The following is a 27,345-nucleotide window of genomic DNA, read 5'->3' on the forward strand; positions in this document are numbered from 1 at the left end:
ATTAGAGTAAAATTATCTCAAAACTTTTGTTCCAAAGTTTTATCTCATTTAATATATCAAAAATTTATTAAACATATTCAAGAATGAGATCTACCATTCATAAGTAGATCAAATATTTATATATAAATGTTTAAAAGTTGAATTAATAAACTTTATCATATTAGGTGGGACAGACACTTAAAATAAAAGTGTTGAGATGAAAAATATATATTTTTTGAAATATTTAAACATTTTTTTATACTTACGTAATATTTAAATTTATGACAAAAGATATTAATAATAATTAAGATCAAATTTGTCACTATATTATGGGTCAATATTGAATTTTTATCATTATATTTTAAATTTTATTAATTTTTGTCACCATATTTTTAATTTTGTTGATTTTTTATATAAAATAATGAAAAGTAACGAAAATTTACCAATTTCATTACCGGTATATTCTATAAAATATTATGATTTTGGTATTTTCTTTTTATAAATCAACCGAAATGAAAAATATGGTGACAAAATTAAAAAAAATTAATAAAATCAGCAAAATAAAAAAGTTAATCATTCATTTGGGTTTCAGAGAAAGCCCAACACCTAGAAACCCGCTCTCGTGGGCCCGACCCATTAACGCTATCACGGGTCCACTAATCTACACGCGTCAAGTAAACGCATCAATTAACAGGTCCCCCTAGCCAAAAAGAGAAAACAAAAAGAGGAAATGGAACCAGCGATGGTGGTCCCCACCTTTAACCATAGTTAGAAAATCTAGAGTTAACTAACCTCCCATCCGGGTTAGATCCTCCCCTCAGGTTTAGCTCCTCAGATCTCTCCCCAAAAAAGATTAGGGTTTCAAAATCTCCCAAATCGACAAATCTTCTCTTCAGTTTTTCGTATTCTAGGTCCCGTCAAATCGACGAATTCTTCCTGTGTGTGTTGTTTAGTTTTTGGAAATCGAATTGAAAAAAGAAAAAGAGATAAGAAAAATAGGGAAAGAAAAAATGGAGACGCAGAGGATAATAGAGTTTCCTCACAAGAATATGGATAAACGGCCCAGGAAAAGGCCCAGATTAACGTGGGATATGCCCCCTCCTCTTCCTCCTCCTAAGGTAAAAGGAAAAATTTCTCCCTCTTTTTTTGTTGAAGTTGTCAGATTTTTGTTGTAAATGTTGAAAAATTATTTACAGAAAAATAGTGAATCTTTGACGTCGTGTTTGATGTGGTAATTTGACAAATTTCCCCTATTTTTCCCTCAATTTTTTATTTGTGATTTTGCAAATTTTAAATAACTTTTTGAAAAAATTTACTGCAATGAGAAGTTCTGTTCACTAATAGATAATTAAATTTCTTTTATTTTTAAAATTAATAAATTAATTGTTTTTATGTAAAGAAATTATCTTTTGATTAGATGACTGAATTTTTTTCTTGATTTTTTTTATTTTGTTATTTCGGTTGCGCAGGTTCTTCCAGCAATATATTGCGGTCAGGAATTCGGGAATGGAGGGATCGCTAATTTTTCATATCCTAATAATATGTTTTACAGGGGAATTCCTTGCAATGGCTCTCCTCCTTGGAGACCTGATGATAAAGATGGCCATTATGTTTTCGCCGTTGGAGAAAACCTGACTCCTCGATGTAAATTCGTCTCTCTTATCATAAAATTTAGGATAGTATATATTTTGCGCGGAAAGTTAAATACATCCACACGCGCAACGGGATAATGCTTTGAGAATTTTAAGCAATATGGATTTTGGACATTGAATACTGAACTTGTTATGGAAATCTTAGAATGAAATTATTTTGTCATGCCAAACACCTCGAATATTCTTGAATATTGAACTTGTTATGGAAATCTTAGAATGAAATTATTTTGTCATGCCAAACACCTTGATATTCTTGCATCATTCCCCCATTTATGTGGTATTCTATAATATGTTCTCATATGTTCTTTTATTCTTCATCCCTGCAGACAGAATTCTCACTAAAATGGGTGAAGGTTAGTGTATTCTTGAATCTGAGTTTTTGCAAACATGGGGAGTGTGGCTGCCATTATATGAGCATTTTGATGTTCTAATCGATGTAGATATTTTGGATTGTTGCTTAACATGGATTGTGGTCCATTGAATGGTATATTTGCAGGAACATTTGGACAAGTCCTTGAATGTTTTGACAATGAAAAGCAAGAAGTTGTGGCCATCAAAATTGTTCGCTCCATACACAAGTATCGTGAAGCTGCCATGATTGAAATTGACGTTCTTCAGAGACTTGCCAGGCATGATGTTGGTGGTGCTCGGTAAGGATGTCATTTTGTCCTTTTGTTTTCTTATTTATTGTAGAAATTGAAGTGATTATGGTATAAGTGGTTTCATTCCTTGCAGTTGTGTGCAAATACGGAATTGGTTTGACTATCGTAATCATATTTGTATTGTAAGTATTTATTGGTATTTGCAATTCGATTAATTTGAGGGTGCAATGCAAGCTCCTTCATTCCTAAATATTCTGTGAGTTAAAAAACTTGCGGATGAATTTAAATGGTTTGAACAGGTATTTGAGAAGCTTGGACCAAGCTTATACGATTTTCTCCGCAAAAACAGCTACCGTTCATTTCCCATTGATCTTGTTCGGGAGCTTGGCAGACAAATTTTGGAGTCTGTAGCATGTGTGTGGATAATTCTTGCACTGTTTTTAATCTGTATTATATATACTTGATGCTCAAACCTCTTTTAGTCTGAAGCAAATAGTGCGGGCATGGTTGGTTAATTTTATTGGCTTAAGTTCTTACTTTTTCTTAGAACCAAACTTAATTTTTGGTTGGACAAGCTGGGGGTTGATGATGATAATGCATAAATCAAAGTTTTGTTACTTTTGCATCTAGGTTTTTTTTTTTGAAACTATTTTTGCATCTAGTTAACTGAGTTTTTTTTCTTCCTCCAATGTGCAGTCATGCATGATTTGCAGTTAATTCACACCGATTTAAAGCCGGAAAACATTCTCCTTGTTTCGTCTGAATATATCAAGGTGCCAGATTATAAGGTATTCCTTCTTTTTCTGTTCCCTAAGCATGCTTTTTGTTTTTCAGTGTGTATAATTTTGGATTGCTTAATTTACAGTTTATGTACAATGAAACTTTGGTATCTTTGAATTCTGATAGCTGATTTCTTGAAAAATTTTCTTTTGCATGTGCTTTAGTTTTTATCACGGTCTACAAAAGATGGTTCCTATTTTAAGAATCTACCAAAGTCAAGTGCAATTAAGCTCATTGATTTTGGGAGCACAACATTTGAACATCAGGATCACAGCTATGTGGTGTCAACGAGGCATTATCGCGCACCAGAAGTCATACTTGGTAATCATCATCTGCACATTTGATTACACATGATGTGTTTGTGTACACATCTTGTTGACATCATTTGTTTGATGTTTTTGCAGGTCTTGGATGGAACTATCCTTGTGACTTGTGGAGTGTGGGTTGTATACTGGTTGAACTTTGCTCTGTAAGTGAATCATTGTAGTCTTCTTCACTCCCCAGCGCAATGAAAAAAAAATCACCTAAAATGTAGATGGAAACAAATCCTTACTTGCATTTGTATTTTTTAAGTCATTGCTTTATTGGTCTTACTGAATACTGGAGCAGATGATAATATTGTGAAGAAATCACTTTTGAGATAGTTATTAGTTAATATAAGTGCACACAAGATGCATGAAGCATGTCAAGAATATGAATCTCATTCTATATGCTAGTATCTAGAATATAATATCATCTTATATGAGGTAGCTTGTGGGAATCTAGAGCAGCTTGTCATTTCTTCCGAAAGAGATGCGGGCCTTAATAACCTTGAATATTTTTCATGAGCAGGGTGAGGCACTTTTCCAAACTCATGAGAACTTAGAGCATCTTGCCATGATGGAGAGGGTTTTAGGGCCATTACCCCAACATATGGTGCTCAGAGCTGAGTAAGAGTTCACTCTGTTGCTTGTTCTCGCTGTGAATATGTTGCAGGAGAAGTTCTTACATTGTGCCTGATATTGTTTCAGCCGCCGTGCTGAGAAATATTTCCGGAGGGGCACACGATTGGATTGGCCCGATGGTGCAACTTCAAAAGAAAGCCTGAGGGCAGTTTGGAAATTGCCCCGTCTGCCAGTAAGTTGTCTTGAAGATGCCTCTTCTTAATAACTTACTAGAAATTATTTTAACTCACCTGTTCTTGCCAATAACCAAGTTTCCTGTTTTTTTATCTTCATGTCACTAAATCTTTTTGAGGGGCGAAGCTTTTGTGTTTCTTACTAGACATGTAAGGCCATTAGTAAGTGGCAGAAATATTTATTGCTTTTACTTGCAAGGCTTTATCTTGAAGGGTACCGGGACTTATTGCCTGTTCTGTTTATTTTGAATCATTTAACCATACCGATTTGAGTCCATCTTTATCTTCATGTGCATTAGTTTCTAAAGTTGTTGATATACCCTCCAAATTGTTGAACTTTGAGCACAACCAGCTCCTTAGTTCCTTGACTTCTGCTCCTAAGCAGCTATTCTTTCCTAATTGTTTTAGTTTATGTGCTGCAGAACTTAATAATGCAGCATGTGGATCATTCTGCTGGCGATTTAATTGATCTCTTGCAAGGGCTACTACGGTATGATCCGGCAGAGAGACTTAAAGCTGGAGAAGCACTAAGACATCCATTTTTTACAAGAGATCATAGAAGGTTTGGCTACCCCTTGTAATTGGAGATTGGTGGATCATTGTTAATAATGAGCTTGAGCAACCTTTGCATAGCGAGGCATATATTAAATGGCATTTTTGTCTCTAAAGATATTTGCAGAATCATATAATATAATATGTATAGTGTCTACTCATTCCTATTCCAGAACATGCTCTATTAGCTTCTCCTTTTTGTTTGCTTCTCGTTTCCGTTTTGTTTCTCAGCATGTTTGTTATCTGGTGGCCCTATGTGAATTGTGTCCACCCGATGATTTCCGGTTTGCGGTCTGATGTTCAAGAAGAGCAATAGAAAAGTTGTGTTCCAAATTTTTACCAAGCTTCTACTCGCATCCAAATCTGTGACTCTCATTGGAGAGTATCTTACAAAATTATCTAATCTTGACTTGATGGGCAGTCTGAATAAGAAGGGAATGATCATGATGTTTTGATGGCTCTAGCCAGCTGGTTGTCTTGCCCTACTTGTTTTTGTTGATGTGATTGGAATTCTCTCCATGAGCGAGGAAGGACATGTTCTTATTATTGAATTAAGTGTTCAAATTCGATGATGGAAACCGCTGGAACAGTGCCATGAACATTGAATTCTCTGGAGCTGGAACAGAGAATGCATGTCAATGGTGTAACCGTGAACAAACAGGGAACTCTGTTTTTCAATGTCTTTTATTTTAAGCGAACAACAAAGCTTGGGTTATGGTTTCTAGCTGTAATTGCACCAAGAAATGTTCTTTTAGTCTGTAATGTTGTAGCTAAATTGATATTCTAATCAGCAAATCAAAGATTAAAGTCGACAAACGTAATAATGTTGGAATCCGTTTTTGCTTTATATATGTAAAATAAGCATGAATTGGTCCAATTAGATGTTGGAAGTTGACCCTGCTATCATGTGACGAGGAAGCTGATCAAAGGGTGGAGACAACCATTGTGGCTAAAGAGTATCAAACGGTGGATGTTGAGGCACCAGTTTTCTACTAAGTTTGTACCAATGCCTTCCCTGCCGTATCATTATCCAATCACTTTCAAATGTGCAAAACGTGATGATTGATACGACAAACTTTTAATGAATCTTGGTGGGTGTTTGGCTAAATTTTGGAGACATGGCTCTCACTGTGGAAAGTGTGCTACTATTTATAAGAATAGGTACTACTAGGCAGCAGAAAAGGATCCGCAAATTTACCCCACACCTACCGATGATTATTTTTATAATTACTAGATCACAGTCTGTGACCGACCTCTTTCTATTTGATTTTTTTTTATCTCTCTTTTTTTTTTTTCTTATACCCTCCATTTGATTAGAAGAGAAAGCTCCAAAGGAGTTTTCTTTTAAATATGTTATAAATTTTTTATGTAAAATCTTAAATACATCATTGTTTATTATAATGGTATATGCAAAATACAATGCCATGTTACAGGGAGTGCAAGTAGTAGTGTAAAGATGAGCTTGGTAAAATATAGACTGGATGATTTGCTAGCTTTTAGCCGATTTTGCTCTCATGCTTGCAATGATGCTAATGGCATTAGAACCAAAATTAATTATTGAGGTATGTTTTTTCTGACTCAAAGAATAAGAGTTGGAATCTTCCCTTACCAATCTTAAGAGGAAAAAAGGGTTAGGAGAGGGACCATAAACCCCCCCATCTTCTGTCAATGTCCTAACCGTATCAAAACCTGAATACAACACCTCATAACCCCCCTTTCCAATTATATAAATCTAAGGAAAACAACATGACAACCGGATAATCTCATACCCATGATTTTCTTTTTTCATGGTAATGTAATAAGGATAACAGTGCAGTAAACTTCCACAAATCTACTCTAACAAGAATATAAAATCACAATTTCAAAAATCATTTGGTATATTTTTACGAAATTTTATACTGAATAGGTAAAAGATGAATTATAAGTTTGTAAGTATGAACAATGCATATTTTATAAATCAGATAATTAAAGAATTTAATGACTTCGTTTTAAAATCAATTCGAACTTAATTTAAATATTTTGTCAGACGCTTCAATGGATGCGGTACACAGAATGATTGATTAGTGACAAAAATTTTCCAACTCGAAAAAGAGAAAATATTATGAAATCTCACCATATTTACTGTTGAAGAACTTTTAATAAATTTACCAAATTAATCTTTTATAAAGAGCGTAATGCCCTGTGGCACATGGAAAAGCTGATCAAGAGGGTGGGAAGAGCGAGGTGCACCCAGCCTCGGCAGCTCGGCAGCACACCCAAAATTGGAAGGTGAGGCGGGGCCCATGTGTCACGTGGAGGGTGGCGTAGTGGCCACGTAAGAGACAAACGCAGGCTGCTCACAAAATCTCCTCTAATCTCCTCTCCACCAATCACAGACATCGTCCCACGTGAGACTTTGGACCCCACCAACACCCTATGACATCATGGGATCAAACAAAAGTTTTTCCCATTCAAAACTTCTTTAATTAATTACTATTCAAAACCCAATCCATCATTTTCCCTTTATTTTTATATATTTATTATACAATAATATCCCATGTTCACTCACAGTCTCTATATATTGAACATTTTTGGCCCTTCTCTTGATCTCTAGCTGATTCTTCCTTCTCCACACTGACTCTCTGTTCCTACTTTCTCTTTTTCTCTCCCTTGCCCTTTGTTTTTTATCTACTTTTCCCTTCTTTTTCTAGCTTCTTCTTCACCTTTGTATTCATTTCCATATACATAATTAAGCCTGAAAAGCAGAGAAGAGTGTTCTTTTTTCTTTTTTCCTTTTTTAGTTCTAATATTTGATGATTATTATGGGGGGTGACTCGTCTGCTTCATACATCCACATGGTAAGTAATCTTCTTGATTTTTCTAAATAGTTCATTTCTTTCCAATCTGATGTTGTTTTCTTGCTGAGATGATCAAGTTGATGCAGGTGCACCATCTTATAGAAGAGTGTTTGATATTCAACATGAGCAAAGAAGAGTGCATAGAAGCTTTGTCTAAGCATGCAAACATTAAACCAGTCATTACTTCAACGGGTCAGTCACCTTCTCCTTTCATAAGAAACACTACTCACCCACATATAAACATATACAAACGAGCTTAATTGTACATGCTCGTGATGCTTTTGTGATCGAAGAGAGAGCCTGGTGTCAGTGTCTTATGTATTAGCTAGAAAGTCTTGAGAAATTAAGGGTCTTATTTTTTCTTTTTTTGGATGTGATCGTGTGTGAATGGTTTTGGTTGCAGTTTGGAATGAGTTGGAGAAAGAGAACAAGGAGTTCTTTGAGGCTTACACAAGGGGCAGAGACCAGAGAGCTACTGAAATAGAGAAAAGGCAAAGGATCCAGAGCAGGCTTAAGGCTTCCATGAGGGAGACTATTGATAAGAACTGATCCATTATCTATCTATAGCTCAAATCGAAGTGTTTAATTAGAATTGTTTGAAACAGTTAGCTTAATTAGTTTTCAGTAGCAGTACTACTAGAATATATAATATATCAGCATAAAGGTCCCGCAGCAGATGGTCCAGAATTTCAGATCCTACTTGGGTTTTGCCTTTGGTAAAAGAAGAACAAAACGATTGGAAGGCATGACTGTTTGTAGGTGTAAACAGTAGTTGGGAAGCGTGACGGCTTGTGGGAGCGGCGTGTGGACGGGGGTTGCATGACTTCATGGCACGTTGTGTAAACGTGGCACCGCCCTCTTTGTTCCTTTTCTTTACGTGTCCCTTCTTTGCTCTTTGTAAAATTTCTACTAACTTCCCTTTACCCATTTGAAGAGTACTAGTCTCTCTTTCTCTCCATTATTGTGATTATGAAGTGAAAATGAAGTCGAGGGAATTTGGGGACCATTGCTTAAAAGGGACGAGGACGACTGTGTCAATTGTCACCGTCCCAAGCTTTTTGGTTTTTCGTTTGGATCAAATGAATTTGAAGAGCGAGGGACCAATGCCAAATAACAAAAACATGTTCTTGAGTTTGCTTTTGTTCATATATATGTGTTTACATACGATGTGAAGTATGCGGTTGAGAAAGCTAGCCAACTTGACCTTTTACAGTGTTTGAGTTCTGAACCCAATTGCCAACTTCCCCCCGGGCTGGTTGTCACATCTTTTTGGATTTCACTTCGAAGAGATCATTTTCTACATATTGGGGGGGTCAAAGATGCTTTTAAGTCCAAAGATAGAAAAAACTTGTTTTCTCGGCTTTGCCTTACAAGAAGAATAACAGCAAGGTAATTGTTTGGGTGATGAAATTTGTTGCAACATCAGGTTAGAACCATGGTGGTCCATGCATGAGAAAAGCCAAAGGTGATGATTTGGATTATATATGCAGAAATCACTGCAAAAAGATAGTACTAGCAAAATTAAGAAGAACAAAAATTTGAGTTCGTAGGTATCCTGCAGGCTGCAAAGGTGATGATTTGTTCTTCCTTCTTATCTTAGCTAGCCAGCATAAGAGAGGAAAGTGTGGATTATGTTTCTTTTTGGGACTTTGGCTTGTGATTTTCACAGCCATTTTCCTAACCAGGTTCAGCTTTTGGCTCACCTCTTGAGCTGGCTTGCTGCTGATGTCTGGTGATGGATCGTTTCACTGATTGAAATGATTTAGCACCATTTTCTAGATCTCCCAGTCCGAAAGAGTGAATTTGGACCGCTAGATACCTAAATCCTGTTCCAAGTTCCAGAGAAAAAAAACACAACCTACTGCCCTGTCGTCTATCCGAAATGTTACAAAAAGGGACTTGAGCTTATTAATTGCTCACGACAGCAGTCACGTCCCCAAACAATAAATACGGAAAGCACAAAAAGGTCAAAAACTCGTGAATCTCATGCTTGGCGGGGTGCGATTCTAAATGGAATTTGGACCCTCTTAACATTTACAGCAGAAAACCTTTCCGTACGTCGTAAAGGAATCACCAGTGGCACTCACGAGCTAGTAATCGAAAACCATTTGGCAAAGTAGTAATTTCGTTCTTTCCCCTTTCCAACCAACTCAATCTCAAAGGGAAATTCCGGGTAGCGAAGAAATATCTAACTAGTTTTGTCTTCTCAGTATGTAGTGTAACAAAGGGCACAAGAAATTATAGTAATGAAGTGTCGGTAAGGGAAGAAACACTGCCTCCCTTTAACTTGCCATTTCCAACAAAAACAACTCAACACTCACTGTTATTCACTGCTTATATATATGTGAATCTTGTTGAATTATAGGAATACCAGGTAGAATCAAAGACAATGAAGGCAGAAAAGGCTAGTTAAGAGCAGAAAATAGAACTTAGATTTTTATTCATTAAGTCTGTTACATACGTTGCTGGAGCATATATGAAAAAAAAAAAAAAACACAAACTAAAGCTTAAAAATATTTAACTGACAGTTTCTGCTAGCTGGACCATGATGCACACCACTACTTGTCACAACCTTGTACATGGCAGTAGTTATAAAGCATTCATGTATAGAGTACAGAAAGTGTTATAACTGAAACTAAGATAAAGGCAAATACAAGGAAACAAAATAAAACTTAATTCTTGAGGCAAGCCACTGCCATTGGAGAGTTAAAGGAGATACGTTCCAATCTCAACAAATCTAAGTAAATCTAAGTTAAAAATATGGTTTTTTTTTAAGAAAAAAGAAAAAAAGTAGCAAAAGTGATCTTGTTTCTTGACTTGATATAATTAAATCTAAGTTAGCAATTCTGAACACTTATTTTTATAAAATATAAAAACATTGTCTAAAATTATTATATCCTTTCCACAATCTCATGTAACAAATAAAATACTGGACTAGTATAGACTAGTTTCAATATCTTTGTGAATGATAATATGTGAATATATGATGGCAATGCCCCCGATTATCCGAGCACTTGATTTAATGACCGGTATATGTCATAAGATCATTACTTAAAGCAGTGTTCGCATTTATAAATCTAAGTTCCCCCTTTTGCATATCCAATATGAGTTTACATAACATTCTCTTCCATCCAAATTAATCCCCGATGCTCTAGTTACGAATAAGATCACCTTGCTTACTCTCTAATTGGAGCACTTGGGGTGATAATGAAATGAGAGCCAAGTTGACTTTCATATCATTACCCCCTTCTCCAAAAATTGACGTACGAAAATATGCAACGTTTACGCTTATAAGTCGAAGATTACTCCCTTATCTATCCGATGTAAGATTCCGTAACACATGCATTGTCCGTTAGAATTTTTGTTTTCCCCTTCAAAAGAAATACAATGATGGGAATTGTTGAATTGGGCCTAAAACTAACTTGGACACAGTATAGTTGGGCCTAATACCATCTTGGGCAAGGCATATTTGGGCCTTAAACTCCAAACCCGACTGTGAAGGACGCTGCCGTTTCATTAGGAAACCAAAAACCGCACATTCCCGAATCCTCGTTGCTCAAAGGGTTTTGAACTTTCCTTTCTCCCTCTCCGTTATCATCTACCAGGGTTTTAGAGAGGAACTCTTCTCCATCTCTAAGACATGGAGTCTTGTGCTAAAGTACACTGCCGTCACCAACCTCTCCACCTCTCTTTCAATCACAACCGTCCATCATTTCCTAAACCCATCTCCTCTCTCTCCTTCAGAACTTCGCCGATCAAGTTATCCTCCATCAGAGCTTCATCTTCCTCATCATCCTCCTCAGCTCCGCTCTGTCAAAACCCCAAGCCTTCACTTTTCCAAACGTTAACCCCTCTGCTCAAAACCACTTGCATTGCCGTAACCGCGGCCGCCGCACTCTTCTCCACGCGCTTCCACCAAAAACCCGCACTTGCCGCCCCGATAGTAACGCCCACTGTGGAGTCCACCTCGACGGACACGAATATCTCCGTAGAAGATCAAGAAAAAACCATCGAAGAACACTTAACTCAATACCCAAATGACGCTGAAGCTCTACGGTCTCTCATGGAGGTGCGGATCAAAGCAAAGAAACTGCAACAAGCTATAGAAGTTATCGACCGCTTGATCGAGCTCGAACCCGAAGACACAGAATGGCCCATGTTAAAAGCCCAAATCCATAGCTACGGTGGCGATTTCGAGCTAGCCAAGAAAGAATTCGAAGAAATATTAGCTAAGGACCCGGTTCGGGTCGAGGCTTATCACGGGCTTGTAATGGCTTATTCTGAGTCGGGGCAAAAAATGAAAGAATTAGAAAAAAGAATTGAAGGGGCAATGGAGAAGTGCAAGAAAGAGAAGAAATATAAAGATTTTAGGGATTTTAAGCTATTAATTGCGCAAATTCGGGTAATTGAAGGGAACCATTGGGAAGCTTTGAAGGTTTATGAGGCTCTGGTTAAGGAAGAGCCGAGGGATTTTAGGCCTTATTTGTGTATGGGGATTCTTTATACTTTATTGAAGAAGAAAGATGAGGCTGAGAAACAGTTTGAAAAGTTTAGGAAACTTGTTCCTAGGAATCACCCTTATAGGGAGTATTTTGTTGATAACATGGTGGCAACGAAGATTTTTGGAGAAAAAGCTGAGAGAGAAGGAGCAGGAAAGATTTGAGAGAAATGGGTTGTTCTTTATCAAACGTGAAGATTGGTGATTTTTGCAAAGAGGTCCCCTTTTATTTTAAAGTTTAAATTTTCACTTGTTTTTCTTTTTTTAATTCTCTCTCAGTTTTTGTGCAACAGTCTGGATGGTAGTTTTTATTAAAGGGTAGGTATTTAGTGTTGTAGTATGCATATTGATAAGAGGCATAGTGGATAATTGACTTAGTTTAGTCATTATATGTGTCTGAATTTTGCATGGAAGATGGTAGGAAGCTTAATATACTTGTTATTTCATGCCTTATGGTCAAATCGTTCCTTTTGCTTTATTTATTGTTGCAACTTATAATTCTTTTGGTTACTATTAAAATTGCTTAGTTGAGTGTATTCATATCAAGTGGAAATTTAAGTTCCTTGTTGTACTTTCTAGTTGCTACACTTATGTATGTTAATGTTTCTTCCTGAATGGTAATTGCCATGAAAAATGGCAGTTCATATTCAGGAATAATGGTTAGAGTTGGGAAAACCTGCTTCGATTGATCACTATGGATCCTTGAATTGCTGGTTGGTTATATTTTGTTGCATGCAAAGTGATGACTTTCAATACTTTCTTTTTCGTTGGTGGTTGACTCTGTGAAGAAAATTACCTTGCAGTCTGCATTTTAAGTTCAGTATGGTGAAATAATGATACCGATGCATTTGTTACATACTTGTTGGATTTTACAATAGCTTTCTCTGTTAATTATGTATGGTCGTGATAAGTGACTGATGAGTCATTTGGTGAGTAGCTCTCCTGGTTCATTGTGGTGCTTTTGGTCGTAAATGCAGTGATGAAGCTATGGTTCATAAACAATCCTACCAGTCCTTTCCTCAATTTCACTTTGCGCTATTCTTGACCAAGCTGCTGTGGTGTCCTGCATAACCTATCCAATTAAACATAGGAAATGCTATGAAATGCTTCCCATATGAGGATAATTCATAAAGTTGCTGTGGCTCATAGGCTCATAAAAGATACAAGGTGTAAGATGGATATCGATATCTTTACTTTGGTTTTTTTAATGGAAGGCAAGCAATTTAGCACATGTTATACATACTGGGAGCCAATAATTTGTTGAGTAAGATGGGAATGATTTCTGTGGTATAGATTGCTTTGTATTGTAGTCTATTTAAGTATCTACACCAGTTTTACAGTATAGTTGCTTCCTGAGGCTGCTGTGATAAGTGAGAAGTGCTATTTGCCAGAAGTGATTTTGTTTAGATAAGAGGCCTGTGAATGCACAAATTTAGAACTCTCTGCCTGAAGGAGAAGAGAGAGAGAGAGGGTAGGAATTAATTGTTTAATCTGCTTGGTTTTGTGGTTTTCTACCTGTTTCAAATGGTACAAACTTCAAAATAATTTCCTATTTCTTTCTAGGTTAAAAGGTCTCTTCGTCTATTTTGTAAGATATGTGGTGTCTTACGCCTGATGTTGTGGCATTTTGGGTTAAATGTAGAGTTTAAAACCTATTGATAACCTTTGATTAGGTTCATTTAAGCATGGCTCACAAACTGCCCCATAAAAATTCAGATATGTAGGACTTTCGGAGAAGAGATTGATAGGGGCCAATTTCTTTTCTTTTTCTAGTGAATGATGAGCTGGATGAGCCTATGACGATTCTTGCTTCAGGCTTGATGGCAGTGATCAGTAACTGATAATTTATTTTATTTTCACTTTTACTTTCGTGCATGCAAAAGGTTGCATGAAATTAATCAATTGCCTCAATGTCCAATTTTTTATTTGTGCTTTTTCAATATCTGAGATGCCAATTACTACTATAAACGGTGGTTGCCAAATATGAAACATAATCTCTGTGCAGCTGGCTGGCAGTCAGCTGCTGGTAACTAACACTTCCTGCCTTTTTGTCCTTATCATTGCATTTCTTTGGCACTTCTATATTTTATACTTAGCAAGTGCATGTGAAACATGTGCTTCATGTGCATGTGGAATTGGAATTTGTTGGAGGAATTTCAGTGTAAAACATTTTTTTAGTTTAAGCTTATGGCTGTTGGATCACAGTCATTTAGAGTCATATTGCGGTTCATAAATTTGTAACAAGAATCTGTGGCTATGTAGACATTTGGAAATTAAAATTCACTATATGTTCCTGCTTACTTTTGCACGTTGGCCTAGCTATTAGCGCTATAGGTATAAAGGGCTGTTACCATCTAGCATATCTGGTTATGTGGTTGATACCCCTGGTATGTTCACAGATTTTTTTTTTATTTGTGTTTTGGTTGGTTGTCAGTTGCAAGTAGACAGCGTAGTAAGAATCCACCAGTTGCTCTGTTTGGACTTGTTCAAGTCAAGCACATTATTGAACTTTACAGTTTTAATCTAGGCTATTGAGTTAATATCTTACTGGATTGTTGAGCATTCCAGGGAAATGTTTGGGGTGCTCAACGGATTATAGTCCAGCTTCATTGTTACTATATTCCTGCAGAGCTTGTGTAAGATTAACAGTGAGGACTGTGCAGAAAATTTTGTAGATATTAATGCATATGCTATTTCTATGCTGTGCATGTAATAAATGGACCCAGTATTGATACTTCGATCACCCGCCAATTCACTTCAGAATTTCCTCTTGCTCTTTCCTAGCTACAATTTTCTTCTGTCTGCATTGATTGTTTGGTTTGAGGTTAGTCTTTTAGTTAGGTGGCATGGTGTGTGAACAGACTGAGGTGTTAAGAGTTGAATGTGGCCTATTCAGCTGGTATACTTTTGCTTTTGAGACAAAGGTCAGAGTTATCTGACATTACAACAAATTTCTGAAGACTGATGCTGGGCGAGCGGTACAAATAATTCCTTGTTTGCTGGGACATTTTGTACTGTTTTCATCCCCAGCTTTGGCTTTAATTTGGATTTCAGCATTTTGATTTGAATGTAAAGGTAGCTGCTCTTTATCCAAAAATTAAAAAAAAAAAACAGAAAAGCAAAAGGAGATTGCAGTGCAGTCAAGTACTGAAGTTCCTCAAGCAGTCCAGAGGCCTGCCCTTCATTCCAGATGAACAGAACAAGGGGTGAAGTGCTATTAAATTTAAATCGAAATTCTTGCTTTAAGCTCCCAACTCTTTGTTTAACCATTCACTTGATTCTGATTCAAATCCAGTTACCAAAAGAAAAGCAAAAAGGAAAGAGTTGCTATGAGAATCAAGAGTTTTAAGTCACAAAATGATCTTCATTCTCAAACCTCCAGGGTGATCTTCCCCGGGTGGATGAGTTTCAAGTACAAGCACGCCTCTGGTATAAAACAATGAGCGGTTCCCAGGCCAGGTGCTGCGGATGTCCCCTTGGAGGATGGCACAGCCCGCAATAGCTGGGGTTCTTTTTTATGCCATGGTTTTCTTTTTTCTCAAAACCCTAAGGGATTCCTTTTTCTTGGGTTCTCGACCTGATTTGAGATTTGAGTCACACCTGCTCTTGACGGAGATTCTCCAAAGACCCGTGGTTTGTCCTGGTCGGGTCCCACAATTGCTCTATAGCCATTGCAACCTGGCAACTTAATTATATAGCCTTGGGGGTTTCCTCCATTGCCAAGCCAACTCCAATCTTATCACCTTGATCTCTCTATATCTTAGTTGCAAATTGCCAACCATGGAGGTTCACGGGTTCTGAGATTTCCAACCTTTGTTTTTTATTGAGGTCGCACCTGCTTTTGTTTAATTAACCATCTTAGCTTGCCTACCTTTCATGCCGATCCACTCCTTTTGTTTTTTCCCTTAAAATGCAGTGCTGAATCTAGATATATAAACAGGGCAATGCTTTAAGAACAAGTAACATAATTGAAAGTGACAGAGCAACTTAATCTGAGTGATAAGTTAATAATCTAGTGCCACCACCGCAAAGAAATGACAAGGAAAACACAATTTCCTACGTTATTCGCTTGCATTTGACTTTATGGATCTTTGTCTTCAATCTAAAACTGCCATTCGTAGCCTAAACCTTGACAGATTTGTCTGTATCAGCCTTCCTCTTTTCGGAGTTAAAAGTCTTAGCAAAAGGGTTTCTACCTGTTCAGGCGTTACTTGTTTCGTCATTTAAAGGCTCGACGGTTTGCTCTTGATTTGCACTTTGCTTTAAAAGTGTCGTAAGCTCACACATAATCAAGGGCAGGGTCTTAATCCAGTGTGATAGGCCAATGACTCTACGGCATTTGTCTTGTTATTTAAGCTAATTTGTCTGTCAAAAGTTAACAGACAATTATAGGCATTCAAAAGCCATAATTATTGTTGCTAATGCACTTTAGTCAAAGCCATTCGCTTTACCTTTTTCTTTTTCATTTTCTTTTCTTGTTACAAGCAAAATAAAAAATAAAAAAAGGGTTTTCTTTATCATACAAGAAAGATAGCATTCTCTAGCACTAACTGATAAACTATACCATAAACATTCACATACAGGCCATGGCTGATGATACTCTAAAGGAAGGAATCCTGGTCTCACATCAGATGCCACTACCATTAACCAATATGAGGAGGTCGATCAAGTCAGCTAGTTGAAAATGTACCCAATTGTTTCAAACCTTTCTACTTTCATACATCTACTGAAACCATGTTTCTCAATTCTCATCCTTGCATTTCATCATCTTAGTTTGGTTGATCTTGCCATGGTTCCTACTGCATTTCCTTTGGGTGTTTATCATTCTATAACTAATTAAACAGCTACCAGAAATCAGAAATCACCCTGGCAGGAAAATATCAGAAGCATATTTGTCTTGTCAATGGCAAACTCATTGATGTAAAGACAGTGTTCATCACTCATAGTCGCCATACAAGAGATTGATCACAACAAAGTAAGGAAGCAAAAAAACGAGATAAGAAAAATGTGTTCGAAAAGGGTAATCAGACACGAGTATTCATGAACTTGTGAGTGGTGGGGGCTCTTAAAACTTCTTTCACATGCTCCTACTATAAATCAACCTTTGGATCCCCTTATGAAAGAGAAAAAAAAGGGTCTCTAGAAGGAAAGGAAAACCATCGAGAAACACTCTCCATCATTGTGATGGAATGGAAGAGCTGAACTCACCTTTAATCAACTTTACCGTATAGACTGGAGACAACCATGATTTTTCCTGTTATGGTGCCCTTTTGCTTTGGCCCTGCTTCTTTGCCTTTGGCTTTTTACACTGAAATAAACGGTTCCCGAGCTAATCATGCCATGATGAAATAAACAGGAATGGTTGGTGATACACATCATATTTGACTTGACACTTGGGAGGAGAAAAAACATGAAATCAAGTACGCACAAACAGTTTTTTAGTTGTCTGTTTTTTTTTGCTTGTTGACTCAAAGAGATTTTGCAATATTTCTCGAGTTTGTTGTAGGTTATTGATCTAAATTCTCCTTTAAAAGTGGTTTTTCAGTGGATAAAAAACTTATGTGATCTTGAGATGCATGGGAAGGGAGAGTTTCCTTTGCTTTTTCTATTTGAAGTTAGTAATTTAGCAGAAATTGGTATGGGATAGGCCTGCCCAAACCAATCATGTAGGAAATAGGTGATAGAATTATTGCACCTTGTGAGAAAATGTTCGGAGGACAGAGACAAATTGGAGGCAGAGTGAAACCCAGAAAGACTTGACCCTGCAAAGTTGCACCAACTGTTGGAAATAGTTCTCCCAATTATTATTTGATAACATTGCTTCATTTACAAACTTACAGCCTAATCATATTCGAAAGCTGATTGATTTGTTTTGACATGCGCTGAAAGGTTTCTGTTTCTGATCCAAAAATCATGGGAATCAGCAACCCGCTAGCTGATTAACAACAGTTTGCAATTACAATATCTCCATGTCTAAGCCAAAGAAGAATTGACCTTTTTAACAGCCAAATACTTCAAAGAGTGATTCACCAAATCTTTTCAATATATTTCTAAGAATGCTTGTGTCGGCCTCACACTGCTTGTCCCTTCTTTTGAATAGATAATGACGTATTTAGCATCAAACTACATATTGTAATGAATCCATGTTACTTTGAGACCTGACTGAATTATGCAACTTTCATGGAATGTGTAAATCCCACCAAATCTCAGATTAGCAGTGACATGGAAAGAAAGACCCATACCCCAAAAATGGCTTCTGTTTAAGGGTTTTGAAAGGGTATAGAAATCTGGGTCTATCTGATCCTTTTCATGTCCCCAGTACAACACTACTGTCGAGGACACAAATCCCATTGACAATGTTTTCTTTTCTCATCCCCAAAACCAGAAAAACCAGAGGCTTGAGTCAACTTCACACACCAAAACAATACAAAACAAAACCCAAAGATTTAACCCTAGAGGAGGCCACCTGGCTTGTAGCAGGCCCCCCATGGCTTAGTAATATTCAAATTGAAGATTCCCTCAACTTTGTTTGGTCTGAGTCACTGTCTTTACTGTCAAAAAATCCTGCAATTCTTCTCTCAACAGTTCAGTTCCTCCCAAGTCCAAAAGATGATGAATCAACATTTTGATCTTGCTTCACTAGCAAACGCAACATAAAACAAATTTTAATTGCAGGTAAAGACCTAAAGATGGAATAATAACAGCTATCTGTATAAATTTTATAGAACCTCACCAACACATGTGACAATTCCTCCCTCATTGAGAAGTCAATTTTTTCCAAAAGAAATTAGGCATGGGTCATGATCCGTGCTCCACTGTCTTAAGTTCGAAAACAACTTAATCTTTGATAATGGATTATTAGCAATGCAAATTGTGACTAAATGAGATAATTAAGCAAAGAATTGAGAGAAAAAAAATTTGGGATTATCATGATCATTATGTTATGCAAAACAAAGAGTGTTTTTAAAGCCTTTAAAGATATTTTTGGCTTGCAAGAAATGGTATATACAATCTGTTTTCTTGTTTTATAATCAATATAGATTAATATTTTGCCTAAATTTTCATGTTTACTTGTAAATAAATTCATACCCCATTACCCTCTCATTGCTTATTTTATTCTAAAAATCATTGTTTAGCTTTGATGGAAATATATATATATATTCCATTCATGACTTTGAGCCAAACTTTTTGACATAAATTTCCCTGTGGCACCTAAAGCCTGTCTCAATTATTGCAAAATAAAACCATTATTAAATTAGTTGGTTGCAAATACAGTTATTATTATATTTGTTAAAATTTACAGCTAATTCATTACCCTTTTTTTGCCCTCCAAAATTGAAATTACAACCAACGGAAATCAATTTCTTGTTTGGAATTTTTTTTTTACATAATTTTACTTTATATTTAATTTTGTATTATTAATTTAAAAATCTAATTTTAAAATTCTAAAATCCTAAACATAAGTTTAGGAAATTCATAACCTGACACGTGTACAATAGGTTCGGTATTTCGGACAAGCGCATGCCCTCGAGTCCTTGACCACGCTCTCTCCACTTGCCCGCGCACAGTCCACCCCTAACCCCCCCTATCTTGCCCCTGTCGCCCTCTTACTATTTTGAAAGTTCAAAAAAACTTGACTCTCTCTCTTCACTCACTCTCTTCCCTGTCTTCGACGGTCCTAACGGACCCCCCACATTCCCACTCTTTATTGCCCCCGCCGTTGTCACGCTCTCCGTTTTAACTATCCCCAGCTAACAGATTTTCTCTTTTCTTTTAAAAGAAAACTTTCTTCAAAATTTCCTTCTTCTTTTGTTCAAGATCTGGATTTTCAGTTCCGTTTCCATTTTCTTGCTCATGAGTTGTTTGGATCCTTCTTCTCTCTTCCTGGCTTGCTTTTTTTAACGGATTTGCCATCTAGATTTCTCCCGCATTACCTCTCCTTTTTCTTAAGCAAAATTTTTCTCTGTTGATTGTAAAAGGAAGAGAAGCGTTTGTTGTTTTGTTAGTTAAATGAGTGAGAATGGAGACGTTTTGGCAACGGAGGCCTGAGGTTGCTGATCGGAGCTGCACTGAGTTACTTCCTTCAACTGCCCCTGCTTCCCTCCGAGGTCCGATTTTCTCTTCCTTTTCTTTTTACCTATTTTTGACTGATAATTTTTCACTTGGTTTGGTCGCTGCGGAATCCGAGGGGTAAGCATTTCCTTTTTGAATTTTTGTTTCTCTTTTTTTTTCCTTCTTTATAAAAAGATTCGATATTTGCTTTTCCATTTTGAAAACTGACTCATGAGAGTGAGTTAGACTCTTGAATTTAGCTTGCAAAATCACATGATTTAAGCTTTTTTCTTTCCCGTTCAAGTTACTTAATTTTATTTTCCTGCATTTCTCCGTTACCAAACACAACTTTTTCCCTCGGTTTTCTGTTCATGTAAACTTTTTTTTTTCTTTCCTTTTTGTCGTTTTTCTTGCTTTCTTGTTTAGTCTTAATCTACTACGTTATTATGCTCACTCACATTCTTGAAATGCAATCTTAGCTTTTTTTATATCATTTCTCTGTTTAGCATGCATTTTCCCTTTTTTTTATTTTATTTTTGGCTATCCCCTGCTTCTAGCCTTTGCTTATGCTTTCATTAAAGTCAGTCTTTTTGGAATTCCTTTCTGACTTCTCTGTGGTGCTATCAACATGATTTTGCTTGTTTTTGTAGGGTTATGATGAATCCTGCTTGCTTTGCTTTGCTGCCGAGTTGCTTTTGAAAAATTTTTCCCCTATTTCTCTGAATATTTTCTGTATTTTTCCGCTTATCGCACTTGTTTTAATTCTTTTCCCAAGTTTGAATTTTGTTTCTGTTCTTATTATTTATTGGTTATGTTGATTTATTGGGTTTTTAAGCGTAGCTTCTAAAATAATTTTGACTCTGCCCCTTTCTTTACTTCTGGAACAGCTATCCTAATGCTTTTATAGGGAATTATTTCCAGGAAACAGGCAGCTTCAAAAACAGAGAAAGTTTTCAAAATTGGCATCTGATTCTAGTTCCTGCGGTACTGATTCTACAGACGAAGATCAGGTGCGCTGTTTTTTCTTGTTTCCATTTATTGTATTATTATAGGATAAGAGTTATGCTACTTCTAATGCTCTTTTAGCTCTTGTTTCTCCTGAATTTTTATTTTATTTATCATATGAAATGAGCTCAAGTAATAATCTAATGTTTCTGGTTGTTGCAGTTAACATTTGAGTTGAGTTGGAGATCTTCAAAACAATCAACCGGGACCCCAATGAAGAAGTTGTTAGCGCAAGAGATGTCCAAAGAAAATGAATCTAGAAGACGACAACCAAGTGTTATTGCAAGGTTGATGGGGCTTGATGGGCTGCCACCTCAGCAGCCTGGGCACAAGCAGCAGAAAAGAACTGAGAGTAAAGAGAAAGTTCAAAAGGGTGGCTCATTTTATAGTCGACGATCTTCTAGGAAAAGCTCAAAGGAGGAGCAGGAATTTAAAGATGTTTTTGAAGTTTTAGATGCATCTAAAGTGGAGACTGGTAGTTACTCTTCACAGGGGACTGCAAATTCAAAGCTTTCTGATGCTGAGGTGGCCTTTGTTCAGCAGAAGTTTATGGAGGCTAAACGTCTTTCAACGGATGAAAAGCTTCAGGATTCTGAGGAATTCAATGATGCCCTTGAGGTGTTAGACTCCAACACTGATCTTCTGCTGAAATTCCTTCAGCAACCGGATTCATTATTCACAAAGCATTTGCATGATCTACAAGGTGCGCATGATCTGCAAGGTGCTCAACCCCAATCCCGCTGTGGTCGTATATCAGCTATGAAGTCCTCACACACTCTGACCAATGAAAATGGTCACTTAGGCCGAAGAGCAGGGAGAGAAACTCAATGTAAACACTGCAGTAAATCTCCTCAGGGGCATCGAGAAGATCTTTTGAGCCACTCTTGTGGGAGATATGCTGCTCACAATCTCCTCAAGTCACCTAAGGTTCAATTAGAGGAGAAACAGGGGCCAGCTGTTGCGCCCACAAGAATTGTTGTCTTGAAACCAAATCTTGGGAAGTCACTGAACACTATGAGAACTGCTTCATCACCTTGTTCTTCTCATCATTTTCCATCCGATTGCACAGGACAGTCAGAAATTTTGGGTATTGAAAATAGGGAGGCAGAAATATGGGGCAAGAAAAAGGTTCACCAAGATGTTGGGTTTTCAAGGCATAACTCTAGAGAGTCTAGGGAAGTGGCCAAGGAGATTACTAGGCGAATGAAAAATAGCTTTAGCAACGGTTCAATGAAATTTTCAACCTCCAGGTTTAGAGGATATGCAGGAGATGAGAGTTCGTGTGATGTATCTGGATCTGAATCTGCAAATGATTCAGATGTAACAACAGTGTCTTATAGAGATAATATTGGCAGGAATAAGAAACATAGGAGGTCATCGTCCCATTCTAGTGAATCATCAGTTAGTAGGGAGGCCAAGAAGAGACTATCTGAGAGGTGGAAACTAACACACGGGTCTCAAGAGTTGCTCATGGTTAGTAAGGGCAGCACACTGGGTGAGATGCTTGCCATCTCAGATAGGGAAGTGAGGCCAGCAAATTCTAGTGGCATAGTTGGTGAGGAAGGATGCAGTGAGTTTGGTAATGATGTTCGGCCAGCAGTATGGAAAGAACCTTTAGGCATTAGCAGTAGGGATGGTTGGAAGAATGAATGTCTTGGTAATCTTTCAAGATCACGATCTGTTCCTGCTTCTTCTACTGACTTTGGAAGTCCTAGAATAAACACACGCCATGAAAGTCTTCGCAGGGACAAGTATGTGATTCCAAAAGAGGGTTTCAAGTGGGACAGAAACAAGGCAGTAAAAGGCAATTTCAGTCCGTGGGTAGCTCCATTGCCTAGCAACCAAAGATCCTGTACTAAGAAATCTCAATTTCTTAGTACTTGCAGTAGTAACAATGAAAATAGTGACACCTCACCAGAATTTCATATCACGCCATATCAAGTAAAGCAAACTTTAGAAGGGCATGATCAACCTGAACAGAGCCCTATGGTCTCAGGGGCATCTAGTACTTCTGTGGATGCAAGTTCAGTTCTTGAAAATGCAGTGGATGTCAATGATCAGAATAAGGTTGTGCTTTCTGAACCTTCTCAAATGGAATTATCAGCTTCTGCTTCAATGAATGGTGATTGTTCTACTGGTGACCTCGATAATTTGGAATCCCAGGTATTTTTTATTGTTTGAATGGTGTTTTAGCCTCGAAGTCTCCAAATATGTGAGTCTATTCTTTTATCTGCCTCGTGGTGTTGGACATTGGTTATCATGGGGTCTTTTAAATAAGCCCTTTGTGCTTATAAAATTTTTTTTAGCTTTTTGTCTTGTGCATTGCTTTACAAGGGTGGATTCAAATGTTGTTATCTTACGTTTCTTTCCCTTGCCAATTTATCTGATCACAATCTTAATTTTGTTTCTCCAAAAAGGGATCTGTTTTCTTGTTCCGTTTGGTTTTGTTATGTGTCTTTTATCATTCTCTACCATGATCTCCAGTTATGCAACAAGCCTTCTCTTGAATAGTACTTTTTTTATCTGTTGATTTTGCTTTCTAATATGCTCATAGCAGATGGTGACCCAAAGCAGTCTGTATTTCTTAAATTAGCGTTTAGCAATAAATAAATCATGCTTTTTCCTTTTCTATCAACTTATTCAGTCTAGATTTTCTCCTTCCCATAGTCTTGTTGTAAACTTGTTTGATGGTTAGTTCAAAATCTTTATAGTATTAGAGCATAAGGATTGTTACTGTGAAATTTCTTTAATCAGTTTAACAAATTTATCTCTTTTGCAATTTCTCCAGGAATCATCAGATGGACCATCTAAGCAAGCCGCAAAGCATTGCCCTGTGTCAGAACTAGAATCTCGAGCAAGCTCGAAGGAGGCAGATCAACCCAGTCCAGTTTCAGTTATAGAAGCTCCTTTTACAGATGATTTATCATCTGGTTCTGAATGCTTTGAGAGTATTAGTGCTGATCTCCATGGTAATTTAGTGGCTGTTCTAGTTTCGTTATTTTTATATTTAGTATCCATTTGAATTATCAAAAAAAGTAAACATATTTAGCATCCATTTGCATTAGAAAAGCCACCGCTTTTTTATTTTTCAAATCATTTAATCAGATTCTACTATTAAGGGACTTTGAAGCCATGGAATCATAAGCTGTCCTTAATATCCGAGGGAATAGTTTTTTACCATTATTGCTTAAATTTTAATTATGATACAGAACTGCCATAAGTTCATCCAATTTGTATGCTGCATGAAACATTCCATTCTTAGTTTTTGTTGTGTGTGATTCTATCTATTCGGTCTAACTTTAGTGTCGTTTATGTTTTTAGGGCTTCGGATGCAACTTCAACTATTAAAACTAGAATCTGAGGCATATGAAGAGGGAACTATGCTTATTTCAAGTGATGATGATGTTGATGAAGTATCTGTTGGGTTTGCTGAGGACAAGGGGATGCCAAGGGCTGAAGAGAATTGGGAGTCTGAATACATAGTTGATGTCTTGGTCAATTCTGGAATTAATGGAGCCGACCTGGATACATTCTTAGCAACATGGCATTCTCCAGAATGTCCGGTGAATCCGTCTGTATTTGAAGAACTCGAGAAAAAATACTGTAATCTAAATTCTTGGTCACGGGCTGAAAGGAGGTTGATGTTCAATAGGATTAATTCAAAGCTACTGGAGACCTATCAGCAATTTATTGACCAACACCCATGGGTGAAATCTGCAAGAAAAATCATTCCGAAGTGGAACATAGGAGAGCTCGAAGATAGCCTGCGCACGTCTCTGGTAAGCCAAAACAAAAAACTGCACATGGATGCCGAGGAGATGGTGCTTGCAGGGGAATCTCAATGGTTATACTTGAGGGAGGATATTGATGTAATAGGTGGGGAAATGGAACGACTGTTGGTAGATGAACTAGTAGCTGAGGTAAGTGGCAGGGGGTAGCCAGATGCTTTTGGTTTAGAAAGTTCACCATATACAAATGACTGTATAAATAAGTTCTAAATCTTTACACCGGCAAGAATCTATCAAAATGCAGAGTATCAAACATTAGCCCAACCATTTTCCACCATTTCTGTCGAGATGTATAAAGATCTGAATTTGAGAATCTAGTTAAATGGCTAAACCCTCTTGCCTGTTTTCCCCATGAATTGCTTGGGGTTTCCAAGCATGCAAATGGCAAAAGCCCAAAACAAGACCAGAGACTGGAGCTGTCCAACAACAAAGGTCATTACCAATGGTCCTCTCACTTTCTCAGCAAAACCCACCGCTTTTGGGTTTTCTAGTTACCAAAGGGAAACAAATCGCCTTTTGTATGCAAATTTATCCATGGAGAGAATGTACCCAATATTTTTCCATTCCCTTTCAAATATGTGGATATCTTTTTGTAAGGATATATAGCTTAAATTGATATTGAACTGAGAATAAAACGGTATAAATTAACAAAATAATAACCTGAACTATTGAAACACATAAAAATCTGAATAAAAAAATTTAATCAAAATTAACAAACAATAGTTGTTAAATGTGAAAATTAAACAAAAAACTGAAGATGGGATCAAATATCAAAAGGACCCTTGGGATCTAATTGCTTGCATAATCCTAGATAAGCGAGATAAAGTACCCGATCCTTAGCACCGGTTCTATGATTATGTGTATGCTTGCAAAAGTACTTCAACTCCGAAAGTTTACAGCATCCCAGCATCTGTCCCAGGAGCAAGAATAACCAGTTTATGGACTTTTTCTTTGGAAGAACAGGCTTCAGATAGCTACCACAGAATTCGCAACTAGGAAGGGTCGGGTACATCCAATCAGACGGTGCTCGATCATGCATAGACAATTTGTTCCTCGATATGAAAGATGCAACCTCCGTGAACTTTTGTTGCAAATCATACTCAATCTTGTAAATCTTCTCGCATTTTTTGCATTTGACTTCACCACTGATCGTAGTTATGTTATGGGATAGAAGGTAATCGAGGCTATGCACCGTGGCACGTTGAGTCGTAGCCCATGGGTAAGGTGCTGGGACGGTTTCAGTTTTCCCTTGTTTTGGGGTTTGAAAAGGGTTTCTACGGGAACGACATGGACGTGAAGTGCTGGCGATCTCTTGAGGAACTGCGGCATTGTGGTCAGGGTTAAGGTTAGGGCTATGGGTTTGGAAGTTATGATAAGGTGGTAGCGGCGGGGCTTGGGGGATTGAGAGAAACTGCTGGAAAAACGAAGTTGGTGGTGATAGTGGAACTGGCGTCGAGGGCAAATATATGAGTTGATGGGTTTCTTGCACGAAGGGTGACGACGGTGGTGCTGGCGCTGATGTCTTAGGCCCTGTTGAGAGCGACAGAGTGAGCAAATCTTCATCATCTTCTTTACCACCAAACTCTTGCAAAGGTTGAGAAGCTTTCTCCATGGAGAAGGAACAGAGAAAAAGAAGAAGAACTATTGAGCAAAGACTAGGTTTAAGGGAGAGAAAAGTGTAATAAAATAAGTCAGAAAAGGTGAGAAATAAGGTTAGACAAGAGACTTGGTTGCATAGTTTTTGTTACAAGTCCTGATATAATTGAAAGTCTAAGTTGAAATTCGAAAAACAAAAGAATTCAAACACAAAATAATTTTATCACTTCTTGAGTGAAATCCGGATGTGGGTATGAATTGAGATTTTTAAGGAGTTTTATGATAGTGGTAGTTTTTTCCTTTTTCAAAATAAAATCTATTTTCATATTCTTTAATTAGTCAAAAATTAGGAATTTCGTTAATAAATATAATTTGGTAAAATGAAAATATGTTTATTATGAGAAGATAAAATTTATTCTAGTGCTGAAGTTTTGCTCTTCATTTCAGGTGAGTATTCTTGTCTATTAATTAATAAAAATGCATACCAAAAAAAAAAAAGGCATATCATGAAATTATGAAATTATTGTAACAAGCCAAGTAATTAGGGCTTATATAATATTGTTACATAAAATTAAAGAGACAAGTAAGCACCCATCTTACAAGTCAGAAAGAAAGAGATTTAAAAGAAAAAAACAAATAATTAATCAAGAAAAGGTTTGTTCAGCATACTAAGAATCTAAAACTGCAAACAAAATTAAACATCGAAAGGTCCATGGGGATCTAGTTGTTTGCATAATCCTAGGTAAGTAAGATAAAGAACTCGATCCTTGGCTCCGGTCCTATGATTCTTGGTATGCTTGCAGAAGTATTTCAGGTCCGAGAGCTTGCAGCACCCTAGCATATTTCCCAGCAGCAGAAACAGCCAGTTGATTTCCCTTTTCTTGGGA

At 37.1% G+C, this 27,345-nt stretch overlaps 4 protein-coding genes and 1 pseudogene across 6 annotated transcripts; 4 read left to right on the top strand and 1 right to left on the bottom strand.

The window, feature by feature from the left end:
• The first annotated feature begins 776 nt into the window (after positions 1–776).
• On the top strand, positions 777–5,025 carry LOC18597826 (serine/threonine-protein kinase AFC1). 2 transcript variants are annotated; one of them, XM_018121714.2, is made up of 12 exons: positions 777–1,097; positions 1,449–1,623; positions 1,958–1,984; positions 2,128–2,281; positions 2,367–2,415; positions 2,533–2,647; positions 2,930–3,021; positions 3,178–3,334; positions 3,418–3,482; positions 3,845–3,942; positions 4,024–4,129; positions 4,553–5,025. In XM_018121714.2, exons 1-12 carry the CDS (start codon positions 990–992, stop codon positions 4,709–4,711), a joined length of 1,305 nt encoding a protein of 434 aa, XP_017977203.2. In that variant the 5' UTR covers positions 777–989; the 3' UTR covers positions 4,712–5,025. The 2 variants fall into 2 exon arrangements, with proteins under 2 accessions (XP_017977203.2, XP_088662547.1); XM_088806421.1 differs by lacking the exons at positions 777–1,097; positions 1,449–1,623; positions 1,958–1,984; positions 2,367–2,415; positions 2,533–2,647.
• Positions 5,026–7,256: 2,231 nt separating this feature from the next.
• Positions 7,257–8,650, top strand: LOC18597827 (uncharacterized). 2 transcript variants are annotated; one of them, XM_018121716.2, is made up of 3 exons: positions 7,257–7,519; positions 7,597–7,711; positions 7,923–8,650. In XM_018121716.2, exons 1-3 carry the CDS (start codon positions 7,475–7,477, stop codon positions 8,066–8,068), a joined length of 306 nt encoding a protein of 101 aa, XP_017977205.1. In that variant the 5' UTR covers positions 7,257–7,474; the 3' UTR covers positions 8,069–8,650. The 2 variants fall into 2 exon arrangements, with proteins under 2 accessions (XP_017977205.1, XP_007027122.2); XM_007027060.3 differs by having other exon boundaries at positions 7,606–7,711.
• Positions 8,651–11,078: 2,428 nt separating this feature from the next.
• LOC18597828 (protein SLOW GREEN 1, chloroplastic-like) lies at positions 11,079–12,478 on the top strand. Its single transcript, XM_018122428.2, has one exon. The coding sequence runs from the start codon at positions 11,160–11,162 to the stop codon at positions 12,180–12,182; it is 1,023 nt and encodes a 340-aa protein (XP_017977917.2). The 5' UTR covers positions 11,079–11,159; the 3' UTR covers positions 12,183–12,478.
• Positions 12,479–19,639: 7,161 nt separating this feature from the next.
• Positions 19,640–25,179, top strand: TRM19 (afadin). Its single transcript, XM_007027064.3, has 5 exons — positions 19,640–20,125; positions 20,991–21,079; positions 21,237–23,237; positions 23,863–24,043; positions 24,396–25,179. Exons 1-5 carry the CDS (start codon positions 20,038–20,040, stop codon positions 25,010–25,012), a joined length of 2,976 nt encoding a protein of 991 aa, XP_007027126.3. The 5' UTR covers positions 19,640–20,037; the 3' UTR covers positions 25,013–25,179.
• Positions 25,180–25,625: 446 nt separating this feature from the next.
• Positions 25,626–26,474, bottom strand: LOC18597831 (uncharacterized; annotated as a pseudogene).
• Between the last annotated feature and the right edge of the window lie 871 nt (positions 26,475–27,345).

Source organism: Theobroma cacao, chromosome 5, assembly GCF_053813885.1.
Source record: "Theobroma cacao isolate CCN51 chromosome 5, ASM5381388v1, whole genome shotgun sequence".
Classification (NCBI taxonomy): Eukaryota; Viridiplantae; Streptophyta; class Magnoliopsida; order Malvales; family Malvaceae; genus Theobroma; species Theobroma cacao.